Source organism: Bombyx mori, chromosome W, assembly GCF_030269925.1.
Source record: "Bombyx mori chromosome W, ASM3026992v2".
Classification (NCBI taxonomy): domain Eukaryota; kingdom Metazoa; phylum Arthropoda; class Insecta; order Lepidoptera; family Bombycidae; genus Bombyx; species Bombyx mori.
In genome coordinates, this window is record NC_085135.1 from 8,377,706 (window position 1) to 8,393,368 (window position 15,663).

The 15,663-nt window shown below is 44.8% G+C and overlaps 1 protein-coding gene across 1 annotated transcript; it reads left to right on the plus strand.

The window, feature by feature from the left end:
• The first annotated feature begins 11,907 nt into the window (after positions 1–11,907).
• LOC134201676 (uncharacterized) lies at positions 11,908–14,874 on the plus strand. The gene is made up of 2 exons (XM_062676918.1): positions 11,908–13,116; positions 14,285–14,874. Exons 1-2 carry the CDS (start codon positions 12,202–12,204, stop codon positions 14,345–14,347), a joined length of 978 nt encoding a protein of 325 aa, XP_062532902.1. The 5' UTR covers positions 11,908–12,201; the 3' UTR covers positions 14,348–14,874.
• The last annotated feature ends 789 nt before the right edge of the window (positions 14,875–15,663 follow it).

Here is a 15,663-nt window from a genome sequence, read left to right on the forward strand (position 1 = left end):
TTAACGAGACACAAAACAAACGACTAACAAATATATGAAAATACAATAATGAGAGAAACGCGCGATCAGTACGAGGCTTTGTGGCGGACTGCCGGCGCAGCAGCCCGGCGTCACCTGCGATAACGCGGCCGCGCGTTGGCTCCTGATTGGCGCGCGCACGCATCACGCAATCAGGAGCCAATCAGGCGCATAACGCATTTCGTGTGACATGCTAGTACGATTTTGATTGGCGCGCGCACGCATCACGCAATCAGGAGCCAATCAGGCGCATAACGCATTTCGTGTGACATGCTAGTACGATTTTGGTCCCCATAATTTTCATACCCCGGGCCTATATATGTAAATCGATTCTAAAGGAGTAAACTCCAAAAAGTGTGTGTGTCCGCTCCGACGCACGACTGGAGTTTACTGGATATAAAAAAAGTGTGTGTGTCCGCTCCGACGCACGACTGGAGTTTACTGGATATAAAAAATTAAACGAAACAATACGAGAAATAGTTCTATATTACGACAACACGATACACTACAGATTATTAACAAATTAACGAGACACAAAACAAACGACTAACAAATATATGAAAATACAATAATGAGAGAAACGCGCGATCAGTACGAGGCTTTGTGGCGGACTGCCGGCGCAGCAGCCCGGCGTCACCTGCGATAACGCGGCCGCGCGTTGGCTCCTGATTGGCGCGCGCACGCATCACGCAATCAGGAGCCAATCAGGCGCATAACGCATTTCGTGTGACATGCTAGTACGATTTTGATTGGCGCGCGCACGCATCACGCAATCAGGAGCCAATCAGGCGCATAACGCATTTCGTGTGACATGCTAGTACGATTTTGATTGGCGCGCGCACGCATCACGCAATCAGGAGCCAATCAGGCGCATAACGCATTTCGTGTGACATGCTAGTACGATTTTGGTCCCCATAATTTTCATACCCCGGGCCTATATATGTAAATCGATTCTAAAGGAGTAAACTCCAAAAATTAAACGAAACAATACGAGAAATAGTTCTATATTACGACAACACCATACACTACAGATTATTAACAAATTAACGAGACACAAAACAAACGACTAACAAATATATGAAAATACAATAATGAGAGAAACGCGCGATCAGTACGAGGCTTTGTGGCGGACTGCCGGCGCAGCAGCCCGGCGTCACCTGCGATAACGCGGCCGCGCGTTGGCTCCTGATTGGCGCGCGCACGCATCACGCAATCAGGAGCCAATCAGGCGCATAACGCATTTCGTGTGACATGCTAGTACGATTTTGATTGGCGCGCGCACGCATCACGCAATCAGGAGCCAATCAGGCGCATAACGCATTTCGTGTGACATGCTAGTACGATTTTGGTCCCCATAATTTTCATACCCCGGGCCTATATATGTAAATCGATTCTAAAGGAGTAAACTCCAAAAAAAAAAAAAGAATTGTAAGTCATTGAAGGGTGTATCCGGTCCAATGACTTGGCTAAAGGGATGTTAATCCGGACTAGCAAAAAAAAAAAAAGAAAAAAAAATGTAGGTCGTTGAATGGTGTATCCGGTCCAACGACTTGGCTAAAGGGATGTTGATCCGGACTAGCAAAGAAAAAAAAAAAAAAAGTGTGAAGTCATTGAAGGGTCTGTCCGGTCCAATGGCTTGGCTATAGGGATTTTCATCCGGACTAGCCACAACAATTAGCTACAGGGATTGCGATCCGGTCTAGCATTATTCGGTCCAATTCGAAAAACTGAAGAGATAAAGTTAAAAGGGACATACTTACATACCTGAAGAGTTTTAAATGAACTGACCCAGGTATGTAAGCAGTCAGTATTTATAGCCAGTATAGGATTTTCTGAAGAATTATGCGAACCGAACCGTACTAGATTGTTAATATCATAGACCACGTTTTAAGTTGCATCCGTTAATGTCAGGATGAACGAACACGTTTGTTGTTCACAGACATACCATAAGAATGCGCGCACGAGGACGAGCGCACGTCAGTATGGCCGTGACGGCGTTAACGATATTTCTGTTTAGCACGTGCAATAGTAGTGACTCACACAAGCCAGGTGCGCCGGCCGTGTTGTTCGACTCATAAACAACAGGTGCAACAGAAGTGACTCATAAATAAGCCAGCTGCGCCGGCCAGTATAAAAAGGCGGTACGTGCCTCGCAATGAACATTCGTTGGACTGCGTTTGCCCGGTGCACTTACTATATCCTTGTTACGTTGTGTGATTCAGTGACTGTTGTACGTACTGGTTAAGGTTGGACAAGTGTTAAAGTGAATTGTTAAGATAACATATTGTTGATTAAATCAGAAATCAAAGGTGACTTCGTGTTACTTGGTGTTCAACAAAATAATGTCTACCCTCAAGCTTATATATATATTGTAAAAATAATTGTCAATGTCTTACTTAGCTTAATAATAATTAAGTCGTCGCAACACACTTATTCCGGCCAAAAAAGGCTTGTTTATTTGCCCAATAGGGTCAGTCAAATATAAACCGTGCTGTCTGTACTACCCAGATAGATATGTCTTATTGAAATGTATATGTAACTTTCTATTTCTTTAAATATTTTATTTTACTTTACAGGAGCTGTACTCTGCGTATAAAAGTTTGTCTATGTTTTTTTTGTTGCAGATTTCGTCAGACTACACGAGTACTGGACTCGTCGGACGTCGGTAAGAAGTTATTTATTTATTTACTTGTGTGTGTGTGTGTGTGTGTGTGTGTGTGTGCGTGTGTGTGTGTGTGTGTATATTGTGGGTTGAAAGCGGTCTCAACAGATGGCGCTTCGCGCGGCGTAGCCGTTCGAATGTTCGTAAACAAAGGATCGCCTCAGCGCGCCGCGAAATTCTGTTGTTTACAAGTTTTATCAGAATTCTTGCGGCTTTATTCGTCAAAGCTTGCACTCGCCGTGAGTATTTGGGACATTCTCGCTCACGACTCGGTCGTGTGCGGACGTGCTTTCCGATCCGTTGCTCGCTTGTGATCTACGTCTCGGAACTCATAGTTGTGCGCGACAGTGTAGTGACCGTGAATCCATACCAACTGTCTTTTTCAAGGCAAAAAGGATCGCTACGATCAGGCTTTCTGTGGCACTCTCACAGGCTAGCGATCTTCCCAAACCCTCTCTTACCCCCGCTGACTGCCGTTTTCACGGCATAGGCACTCCCCCCCCCCTGCTCCTTGCTGTCTTTACAGCACAGGGGGGTTCTCCCAAACCAGGGGACTCGCCTTTCGGCGAGTTGAACAAAAGTCCCGGGGCCGCCCCCCCCGGGCGAAAATCACGTGAAGATGGACGAAAAAATTTTCATCGACTTCATTCGGGAAAAATATCCGTCAATCGCGCCCGAATTCGAAGCCTATAGGGCCTCATTTGGTAAATATTCTCCCCCCGCATCTCTCGCCGCCGTCGCCAAACATGCCTCGCAGGCATGCCTCGCGTGCCCCGCCGCCGGTCCGTGTTCAAGCGCACGTACGCACGCCGCCGCCATAGCGTCTAACGCCCCCGCCCCCGCTACCCCCGCGCCCGCGTCAATCACGTCAGTTTCGTCCGTCGCGACCTCAATAGCGTCTAGTTCAGGCTCCGATACCGAATCGGAGATGGACTTCGAGTCCGCGACTAGCCCTCAACCCGGAACCTCGGATGGGTTCCAAACTGTAACGCGCGGTAAAAAGCGTACTCGCGTCGTGGAGTCCCGGAGCTCCATGACGAAGCAAACCAAGTCCGCGACCGCCTCCCGACCGCAGGTAGTCGTGACGCCGGAGTCGGACTTCGCCCGCCGCGTAACCCCACCGCCGCGCCCAAAAACCGCGCCCGCGCCTAAAACAGTTGTCCCGCCCCCGCTGATACTCCAGGAGAAGTCAGCGTGGAATCGCGTATCCCAGGCCCTTCAGGCCAACAAAATTAATTATACCCATGCGCGTAACGTCGCGCATGGGATTCAGATTAAGGTCGCAACGCCGGGCGACCATAGGGCCCTCTCTGCTTACCTCCGAAAGGAGAACATAGGTTATCACACCTATGCTCTTCAGGAGGACCGCGAACTCCGCGTAGTGATACGTGGAGTCCCCAAGGAACTCGACATAGACTACGTAAAGGAGGATCTGATCGGTCAGTCCCTCCCAATAATTAGTGTGCACCGGATGCACAGCGGACGCGGCAGACAGCCGTACAATATGATTCTCGTCGCGCTAGAATCAACCCCGGAGGCAAAGAAAAGAATCTCATGTCTCAAAACGATATGCGGCCTCTCCGGGGTCACCATCGAAGCCCCCCATAAACGTGGTACTCCCGGGCAGTGCCACAGGTGCCAGCTCTATGGCCACTCAGCGCGTAATTGCCACGCGCGCCCCCGCTGCGTGAAATGCCTCGGCGATCACGCAACCACAGAATGTTCGCGTGTTAGGGAAACCGCGACGGAACCCCCAAGCTGTGTCCTATGCCTTAAGCAAGGGCACCCGGCAAACTACCGCGGATGTCCTAGGGCTCCGCGTAAACGCCCGAACCATCCAGCCCCCCGAACCGTTGACCCAAAGACTTCGGCGCCTTCAGTGCCGAAACCAGCCTTCGTACCGGCTGCGGTTCCCACCGTCTCGGCGTGGAAAAAACCGCTGCCGTATACGAAGGAGGGAACACAAAACGTACCCCAGCCCCCGCCTGCGACACGTCCCGCGCCTCAGCCCCTGCTCGCACCTCGCCCCGCGCCAGCATACCGCCCCCCGCAACCCTCAGCCGTCAACGACTTCGCGCTCGTGCGCGACTTCGTCACCGCGGTAAACTTTGACCGTCTGCGATCGTTCGCAGATGCTATTCGTAGGTCGGTAACCCCCGAACAGCGGCTTGCGGCCGCTTTCGATCACATGGACGTCTATGAGTCCGTATCCCGTACGCTTTAAATCTTTACCGGTTATCAATGGCGCGAAACGGTAGAGAAAAACTTTATTCCCTTAAGTTGGCATTCTACAATGCTAACGGACTCGCGCGGCAACGCGATCAAATATACGAATTCCTCCGCGACAACCTAATAGATATTCTTTTAGTGCAGGAGACCTGCCTGAAGCCCTCGCGTCGTGACCCGAAAGTCGCGAATTACGTCATGGTTAGGAATGACAGACTCACCGCCTCCAAAGGCGGGACTGCCATTTACTATAGGCGGGCCCTGCACGTTGTCCCTCTCGATACTCCCTCGCTCTCACATATCGAGACGTCAGTGTGCCGTATCTCGCTGACGGGACACCAGCCGATCGTCATCGCATCCGTTTATCTCCCCCCGGACAAGCCCCTCCTGAGCAGTGACATCGAGTCATTGTTCGGCATGGGAGACTCTGTCATCCTGGCAGGCGATTTAAATTGCCACCACACTAGGTGGAACTGCCATCGTACTAACGTCAACGGTAGGCGTCTCGACGCGTTTATAGACGACCTCACCTTCGAAGTAGTCGGCCCCCCAACTACAACATGTTATCCGTATAACATCGCGCTCCGTCCGAGCACTATAGACCTGGCATTGCTTAGGAACATAACTCTGCGCTTGCATTCCATCGAAGCACTGTCAGAGCTCGACTCAGACCACCGACCTGTCGTTATGCAGCTCGGTCGCCCTCACAACCCAGTCACTGTTACGAGGACCATGGTGGATTGGAATAAGCTGGGCACGTGCTTAGCCGAAGCCGCTCCGCCAATCCTCCCTTACGGCCCGGATTCGAATCTATCCCCCGAGGACACCGTCGAATCCATAAACATCATTACCGATCACATCTCTTCCGCGATCATTAGATCTTCTAAAGAAGTCGATGTGGAGGATAGCTTCCACCGCATCAGACTGTCCCCCGAACTTAGGAACCTCTTAAGAGTTAGGAACGCGGCAATCCGGGCCAACGATCGTCTTCCCACGCATTCAAACCGGATTCGGATGCGTCGTCTACAACGCGAAGTCCACTCCCGCCTAAGCGACGCCCGTAACGCAAATTGGCATAGTTATTTAGAACAACTCGCGCCCTCCCGCCAAGCATACTGGCGACTAGCTAGGACTCTCAAATCCGAAACTACCGCTACTATGCCTCCCCTCGTACGCCCTTCAGGCCAACCACCGGCATTCGATGACGATGACAAGGCTGAGCTGCTGGCCGATGCACTGCAAGAGCAGTGCACCACCAGCACTCAATACGCGGACCCCGAACACACCGAGTTAGTCGACAGGGAGGTCGAGCGCAGAGCATCCCTACCGCCCTCGGACGCGTTACCCCCCATTACCACTGACGAAGTTAGAGAAGCGATCCACAACCTCCAACCTAAGAAGGCACCCGGCTCCGACGGCATCCGTAACCGCGCGCTTAAACTCTTACCAGTCCAACTGATAGCAATGTTGGCTACCATTTTAAATGCCGCTATGACGCACTGCATCTTTCCCGCGGTGTGGAAAGAAGCGGACGTTATCGGTATACATAAGCCGGGCAAACCGAAAAACGAAACCGCTAGTTACCGTCCGATTAGTCTCCTCCCGATGATAGGCAAAATTTACGAACGGCTCCTTCGGAAACGCCTCTGGGACTTCGTTACCGCGAATAAAATTCTAATAGACGAGCAGTTTGGATTCCGCGCTAAGCACTCGTGCGTACAACAAGTGCACCGCCTCACGGAGCACATCTTAATAGGGCTAAATAGGCGTAAAAAAATCCCGACCGGCGCCCTCTTCTTCGATATCGCGAAGGCGTTCGACAAAGTCTGGCATAACGGTTTGATCTACAAACTGTACAACATGGGAGTGCCAGACAGACTCGTGCTCATCATACGAGACTTCTTGTCGAACCGTTTGTTTCGATATCGAGTAGAGGGAACTCGCTCTCGCCCCCGTCATCTGACTGCTGGAGTCACGCAAGGCTCCGCGCTCTCCCCGTTATTATTTAGTTTGTATATCAATGATATACCCCGGTCTCCGGAGACCCATCTAGCGCTCTTCGCCGATGACACGGCTATCTACTACTCGTGTAGGAAGATGTCGCTGCTTCATCGGCGACTCCAGATCGCAGTAGCCACCATGGGACAGTGGTTCCGGAAGTGGCGCATCGACATCAACTCCACGAAAAGCACAGCGGTGCTCTTCAAAAGGGGTCGCCTTCCGAATACCACTTCGAGCATCCCACTCCCTAATAGGCGCGCAAACACCTCCGCCGTTAGCCCCGTCACTCTCTTTGGCCAGCCCATACCGTGGGCCTCGCAGGTCAAATACCTAGGCGTCACCCTCGACAGAGGGATGACATTCCGTCCCCATATTAAAACGGTACGCGACCGTGCCGCCTTCATATTAGGACGTCTCTACCCTATGCTTTGCAAGCGAAGCAAACTGTCCCTCCGTAATAAGGTAACTCTCTACAAAACTTGCATACGCCCCGTTATGACGTATGCAAGCGTAGTGTTCGCTCACGCAGCCCGCACCAACTTGAAGCCCCTTCAGGTTATTCAATCCCGATTCTGCAGGATAGCCGTCGGAGCACCATGGTTCCTGAGGAACGTGGATCTCCACGATGACCTGGAGCTCGACTCTGTCAGTAAGTATCTACAGTCGGCATCATTGCGCCATTTCGAGAAGGCGGCACGACATGAGAACCCTCTTGTCGTGGCCGCTGGAAACTACATACCCGATCCTGTAGACCGAATGGTAAACAGTCGACGTCGCCCAAAGCACGTCATTACGGATCCTCCCGATCCATTAACGGTGCTTTTAGGCACCACAAGCACCGGTCACCGTCCTCGTCGAACCCGTCGCTTGCGACGAAGGGCTCGACGAGCGACTTAACCCCTAGACACAGCCCACTGAGTTTCTCGCCGGATCTTCTCAGTGGGTCGCGTTTCCGATCCGGTGGTAGATTCTGCGAAGCACTGCTCTTGCTAGGGTCAGTGTTAGCAACTCTCCGGTTTGAGCCCCGTGAGCTCACCTACACACGTTAGGGTGAAGCTGAAATAGCCTCTCAAGGCTATCAGCATAGGTAGGAAAAAAAAAAAAAAAAAAAGTATTTGGTTTTACTTATAATGATTTAATTTAAGTTATTCCGCTTCCAATATTGACCAACTAACTAAAATAAGCAGTCAAACTGTTAAACTATTTTAGAACATAACAGACACAATTAAATTACTCGCAGTTCTGGATTATAATATGAAATATATAAAATAAAATAGTAAAAATTAAAATAAAATAAAAACAAAACGAAACAAAACAATAACGTCCGCTCAGTTACACACTGTCCACAATTTCTAAGTAATACAGTGATGTAGGTAATTCACATTCACACTAAAACTAATATTATTATGCACTAAATATGTACATCTAAGTCAGTGACAGCAAGTAACCAAACCAAGCATTCAATTTCGTTCTATTTCGTTCTATTCGCTATTCAATACGCTGGCTGTGTTATGTTCAATGTTATTTTACTTCAATTTTAAATGTAATAAAACTTAAAGAAACAATAGACGGGACCAGTGTGCTTAGTGCGAGTTTTGTAACGTTCTCGATAGCGAGCCAGTTTGCTCAAGTATGCAATTGGAACAGCGCCCCTAGCGGCAAACGTACCCGGTGTTATTTTGTGAGTGCGAGTTCATATTAACGTTGTGATCTCGTAAACGAATAATTTTACCGAAATGAGTACCACGAATGACATTTGTGCGAGTGCGTGTTACAAATTAGTGGATTTTAACGTTTCGATCGAGTATTTCTTTAGTAGTTCTATTTTTCCAACTAGAGAGGCAAAAGAGCCTAATCTTTTTTTATGAAAAATGGCAATATGGAGTGAAATGGATTTGATTAATTTGAAGCATTAATCAATTGGCATGGAATGAAATGAAATGAAATCAGATAATATGGGATAAAATATAATCTCAGTAAAATGGTGATTATTTACTGAGATTTTTTCAGTGGACTTTTTCGAAGACTTCGAGAAGCTACGTCCAGCGGTTTTGTTTAATTTTTTTACATTTTTGCACTTTCACAGATACTAAACAGTTAATAAACCAACGTTATTTTTTTATTGCATAGATGGGTGGACGAGCTCCCGGCCCACCTTATGTTAAGTGGTTACCGGAGCCCATAGACATCTACAACGCAAATGCCGCCTCCCACCTTGAGATATTAGTTCTAAGGTCTCAGTATAGTTACAACGGTTGTCCCACCCTTCAAACCGAAACGCATTACTGCTTCACGGCAAAAATAGGTAGGGTGGTAATACCTACCCGTGTGGACTCACAAGACGTCCTACCACCAGTAATTACGCAAATTAATTTTGCGGGTTTGATTTTTATTACACGATGCTATTCCTTTACAGTGAAAGTCAATCGTAAACATTTGATAAGTACGTATTTCATTAGAAAAATTGATAGCCGCCGGCGCACACTGTATTATTATCGAGATCTAGCAGAACTTAATTAAAAAATAGTACTCTTCTAAATATTCCTAAAACTCCCTTTATTACACAGGTGTATAACTAAATAACCGATATTAAATAAAATTAATAAGTGTGTAACACCATACAACACAGGGGAAGTCTCGAAACATAGCTTATGCGTACTAGCATGTTACGTACCCTAGTTACATGCATTTTGCTAATTCGCGATTTCGCAATTAGCAACCAGTGGCGTACGGGACTACAAATTGTCGACGCAGCAACCTCATTCCATGTTCATGGAAAAATACGCGACTGGCGTCAAGTGCTGACACTGCAGCGTCGCTATGCCGCCCGGGCCGGGGCCCGCTGGCGCCACTTCGGTACTGACATCGTCCAAGTCCACTCAATAGCATCTTAGTTTAATTAATTGTTATAATTATATTTCTATAATAAATAAGTTCATAGAATTTTGGTTTTTTTTAAACGCTACGGCTGTAGTCTACATAATTGGCGCAGTCGGTAGGATATTCGAAGCAGTGCGCGGCGCGGTAAAGAACACCAAAAATCGTTGATTCTGCCGACTCCGTATAGTCGCTGCTCGTGCTATCAAGCCCTTATCGAATACCTGAATCGTGAAGACACGGCCGGCGTAGTATCTGGAAATCGATACGCGAGAAGACCAAAATGATATATCGTATGATTCTACTGAACCTCCTGACCCGACATCTGACGACCGCACACGAGATAAAACTTGAGACCCTCGAGAACGGACCTGGACTTTTACCTTTTAAACTCGGACAGACTAGACTCGTATCCCACTATCATTCCTTTTTACAATATATAGAATTAGCTGATGTAGACAACAGACTCGACTCAGTACAAACTCAACTAAAATATTTTAAAGACCAACTAGACGAACACACTTATCTCCTTTATGAACTGCAAATAAACTACCTAACTAGCAAAATCACTAAAATCAATTCTAAAATTAACAGCCTCAAACCCAATCGTGTAAAAAGAGGTCTCATTGATGGCTTAGGTTCAATTGTTAAAAGCATTACAGGTAACCTAGACCAGTCAGATGCCGAACTTTACAGTAAAGCTAGCGCGGGTAGTCACAGAAAACACACGAGTTTTTCGTTCACATTTGTTAAAATTGATTTAAAATATTAACAAAAGTCTTTTTTGAGAAATTGACCATTTATTGTGATAAGTACTAGTGTCTGCCTGCTGGGAAGTGTTATTCTCCTGTTTTAAATATTTACTGATTTCAAGATGAATGTACTGCAAAGTAGTTTGTCAGACTTGTCGGAGCACTTTTACAAGAAGATGGCTGATTTTGAGGCAAAGCTTCATCCACAGTCAGTATCATCTCCCTCAACATCTTCTCCGGACCTGGCTGCTGAGTTTGCAGTGTTTCGAGCATTTATCACTGAGGCTGTGTCGGGTCTACAAAAACAGATTGAGGTTCTGTCTCACAAACTTGATCACATGGAGATGCATGGCCGCAGGAAGATGTTGCTTTTCCACGGGGTGGTTGAACAGAAACAAGAAAATACATTCGAAATTGTGGCCGACATATTGAAAAAACATTTTTCATTAAATACTGTTTCAGTTCACGATATTAAATGGTGTAACAGAATGAGACAGCCTTCTGCCAGGGAAAGGGCACGACCGATCTTGGTGAAGTTCCATGATTTTAGTTTCCGCAATAAGATCTGGTTTAGTAAGTCTCAATTAAAAAGGACTGGGATAACGGTTTCCGAATTTCTTACGAAACAACGGCACGATGTTTTCATGGCAGCACGGGACAAGTTTGGAGTAACGAACTCGTGGACTAAAGAAGGCACAGTTTATGTTCTCGGCTCAGATGGCAAAAGACATCGGGTGTACTGCCGTAGACAACTGATTGAAATTGATAGGCACACCGTGGAGACTGTTCCTGTACAAACTGCCGCAAAACCAAACACGGCGTCTGTTGCACCAAAGCTTAAGCGTGCGGCCGCCCGTAAATGAAGATTCAATTTTATTCTGCATTTTTCATTTTATTTCTGCTACTATTACTTTCATCTTCAGGTCGAATTCATATTCAGGTCGAATTCATATTTGTTTTTCGGGTAGTATAAGGTTTGTACATGAGTATTTCTGCTGAATAAGGCGGATTAAGCGAATAGTTCCAATCTGCTTAGTTGTTGTGTTCATACTCAGTTCATACATTTATTTTGTACTCTGCATAATTTAACATATTACTTGTTTATGTAAATGTAATAAATTTAACGCTCAATGACATCACAACAACAAACACTTTTACCACGGATAATACTTTGACAAGCACAGATTATATTCTAATATAGATAACTTCGCGTGTTGTGTCATAGAGTAAGTATTTCGATATATATATATTTTTTTTTTTTTTTTTTTACGTATAATGTTGACTCCAACAATAATCTTGTGTTGACGAAATCTTTCTTCATAATCTTTTTCCCATTTTTTTTTTTTTTATTACGGCCTGAACTATGTATAATTTGTCTTTAGTAGTTTTGTTTTGTTTTTATTTGAATTATTGTTTTTCTTTTCTTTTCTTTAACTTCACGAATAATGTAAATATTTTTATTTTCAGTTTTATTTTTATTTATTGTTGTAACACTCAACCAGCGGGTGGACTGAATGTTTGTAGTTGAATTGTAACTACATAACCTGTAAGTACATTGGTTTATTAATATTTATTGTTTTGCTTCTTTACGCAACGACGCATATTAATAATTTTGTTTAGAATATTACCTGATCTCATTTTATATTTATTATAATTTAATTTTTGATGTCGGAAACGGAAAGCGATAGAGCTGAAATATTTTTCTCAGCAAGTAGTAATGATGCAAGTTTTACCAGTGTTCCTTCTTTGGCTGAGACACTAATGTCGCAGTTTTCTGATGGTTCCCGGAACTTTAATGTTGTTCACATTAATGCCCAGAGCGTACCAGCACATTTTCCTGATATGCTGGCAAGTTTTAGCTGTGAGAACATCCACGCCATTCTTATTTCCGAATCATGGCTTAAGCCTTGTCTCCCTTCATGTTCGTATGCTTTACCTGGCTTCCGTCTTATTCGCAACGATCGCATAAGTGGTGGTGGCGGTGGTGTAGCCATATATCTCCGCACACACATTGAGTATACAATAATTAGTCTGTCTGCACAGCCTCCTCCACCTAATGCCGGTGAGCATCTTTTTCTGGAAGTGGAGCTAAACCACCGTAAAGTTCTCTTGGGTGTCTACTACTCACCCTCGTCACATTTAGATTTTTTCTCATCCTTTGAAGGCATCCTCGAAACTTTAGTTCCTTCTTACAACCATTGCATAATAATGGGTGATTTTAACACATGTCTTCTTAAAAGTAATAGTCGTTCTTCTTCTTTTCTATCTGTTACCGAATCTTGTAATTTATCTATTCTCCCCTTAAATGCTACACACACTTTCCCCAACTGTACCCCGTCACTTCTTGACCTAATTTTGATTAGCTCTCGAGATCACGTCGCTAAACACGGACAGTGCTCAGCCGATGCGTTTTCTTACCACGATTTACTTTTCCTTTCTTATAAGATTCGCCCCCCCAAGGCCAAATCTAGAATCCTCTTGCAACGCAATTTTGGTGGTATAGACCTGGATAACCTTCGTGAAGATGCTAGTGGTATTGACTGGGACCCCTTATTTGCATGTGACGACTGTGACGAAAAGGTTAAGCTCCTTACAACACTTTTAACAGAACTATACGATAAACATGCACCGATCCGTCCGGTAAGGCTTAAGCATTTACCCTCGCCTTGGCTTACGGAGGAACTCAAAATATTATTATCTAAAAAAGCAGCATCCAAGGCAAGGTTCAAGAGAATACCTACAGTTGAGAATCGTAATAATTACATGCGGATTCGAAATCGCTGCAACAGGATGTGTAGGGATGCTCAACGCCAACATATTCATACTTCTGTAGAAAATGGAGATCCGGTGAAGGTCTGGAAATTTCTTAGAACTTTGGGGATTGGAAAGACACGTCATGTGATACCCCCTTCTGACGTGAATTTAAATGCATTAAATTTACATTTTTCAACTTCGTCCAATTTTGATGTGACAGTTAAATCGAATACAATGAACTCTCTTTCAAATCTCCCGACCCCGGATTTTTCACCGTTTATTTTCAATCACTTAACGGCTTGTGGTGTTAAGAAGAGCATCTTATCTATTACTTCTAATGCAGTCGGTGCTGACAATTTGAGCCGAAATATGATCCTACCAATCCTTGATGAAATCCTTCCTGTAATTACGCATATCATGAATTACTCTTTGAGTAATGGTACCTTTCCCTTTGCCTGGAAGGACGCGCAAATTACACCTCTGCCTAAAAAGCCTAATCCCAAATCATTTTCCGAGTATCGTCCTATATCCATCTTATCTTTCCTATCCAAGGTTTTAGAACGGCTTATTCATGCACAGCTGAGTGAATTCCTTTATGAAAATAATCTCTTAAATCCCTTCCAATCTGGTTTCCGTCCTGGTCACAGTACTACGACTGCATTGGTAAATATCACGGATGATATTAGGCTCGGCATGGAGAGGGGAATGTTGACGGTGCTTGCATTGCTTGACTTTAGTAATGCTTTCAACACCGTTGATATTGACATTCTCCTTGCTACACTTGGCTCTCTTAACACATCTCCATCCGTAGTTGATTGGTTTCGTAGTTACCTGTCTGGTCGCCGGCAGCGTGTTCGCATCGAAGATAATTTTTCTTCGTGGTGTGACACATGCGTGGGTGTTCCGCAGGGTGGCGTTTTATCTCCATTGCTCTTCGCGATATATATTAATTCTGTCTCCAACCATCTCATTTCCTCCTACCACTTGTATGCAGACGATCTCCAGCTTTATACGCAAGCCCCGGTGGAAGAATTGCCTCTTGCTTGCACCAAAGTAAATAATGACTTACTTAGTATAACAAATTGGAGTAAATCTTATGGGCTGCAAATAAATCCGACAAAAACTCAGGTCATTATTGTCGGTGCACCTAGAAGGCTTGCGACAGTTGATTGGACGCGAATTCCCCCAATTTCAATTGATGGAGTTCAAATACCAGTTAGTGATAAGGTGAGAAACTTGGGTATCTTTGTAGATAGGCATATGTCATGGGATGCACAAATTAAAGAAACTTGTCGAAAGATTTATGCGGCTGCAGGATCCTTAAGACGTCTGCGAAATTTTCTCCCTACTGCCACCAAGACTGCGCTTGCACAATCTCTTCTTCTCCCCATCCTTGATTATGCTGATGTTAGCTATCTCGATCTCACTGAAGCACAATTAAATAAACTAGAGCGTCTTCAAAATTTCTGTTTAAGATTTATATTTGGCTTACGAAAATATGATCACGTCTCAGAATTTCGCGCTAAGCTCAAGTGGCTGCCAATTCGCCTTCGTCGGAATGCTCATATTCTTTCTTTGCTCTATACTGTTCTTTTTAATCCCTCTTCTCCTTCTTATCTCAAAAGACGTTTTGAATTTATCCGTGATACACATACCATATCCCTGAGATCAACGGACAACATGCAATTAATGATGCCAGTGCATTCGACAAGGTTCTACGATCATTCCTTTACTGTTCAAGCTATTCGTTTGTGGAATGCTCTCCCGGTACGTATACGACATGCTGAAACATTAAATTCGTTCAAACGCCTCATTAAGGAACATTTTTTAAATACTAGTCAACCGATTTAATATGTGATAAGGTAGATTTCTGAAATTGGTATCTACTTAAATTGTATATGTTTCAAAGGTATTTTAAGTATCTTTTATATGTAAATTGCTTATTCTTATTTATGTGTAAAGAAGCAAAATTTAAACTTAATTTACTTATTTTTTATTTCTAATAATTATTATTATATTATAATACTTTGTATTAATTTTATGTATATTTGCAGAGATATGTATGTGTATATGTATGTGTACATACATGTATATGTATTTCACTGGAATGGTACACCGCGCGTAGTTCGTTTCCAAATGATTCTTGTCCACCTGATGGTTGTCTGGAAGAGATCGCTTTTAGCGATAAGACCGCCAATTGTACTTTTTGTTTTTAATGTATCGCACTTGTATTATTTGTTTTTTTTTTGGTGTACAATAAAGAATACTCTCTCTCTCTCTCTCTCTCTCTCTCTCTCTCTCTCTCTCTCTCTAAAGCTATTAAAATTTTGCAAAATAATGATAATCAGCTATCATCCGAGCTTAACCAATATA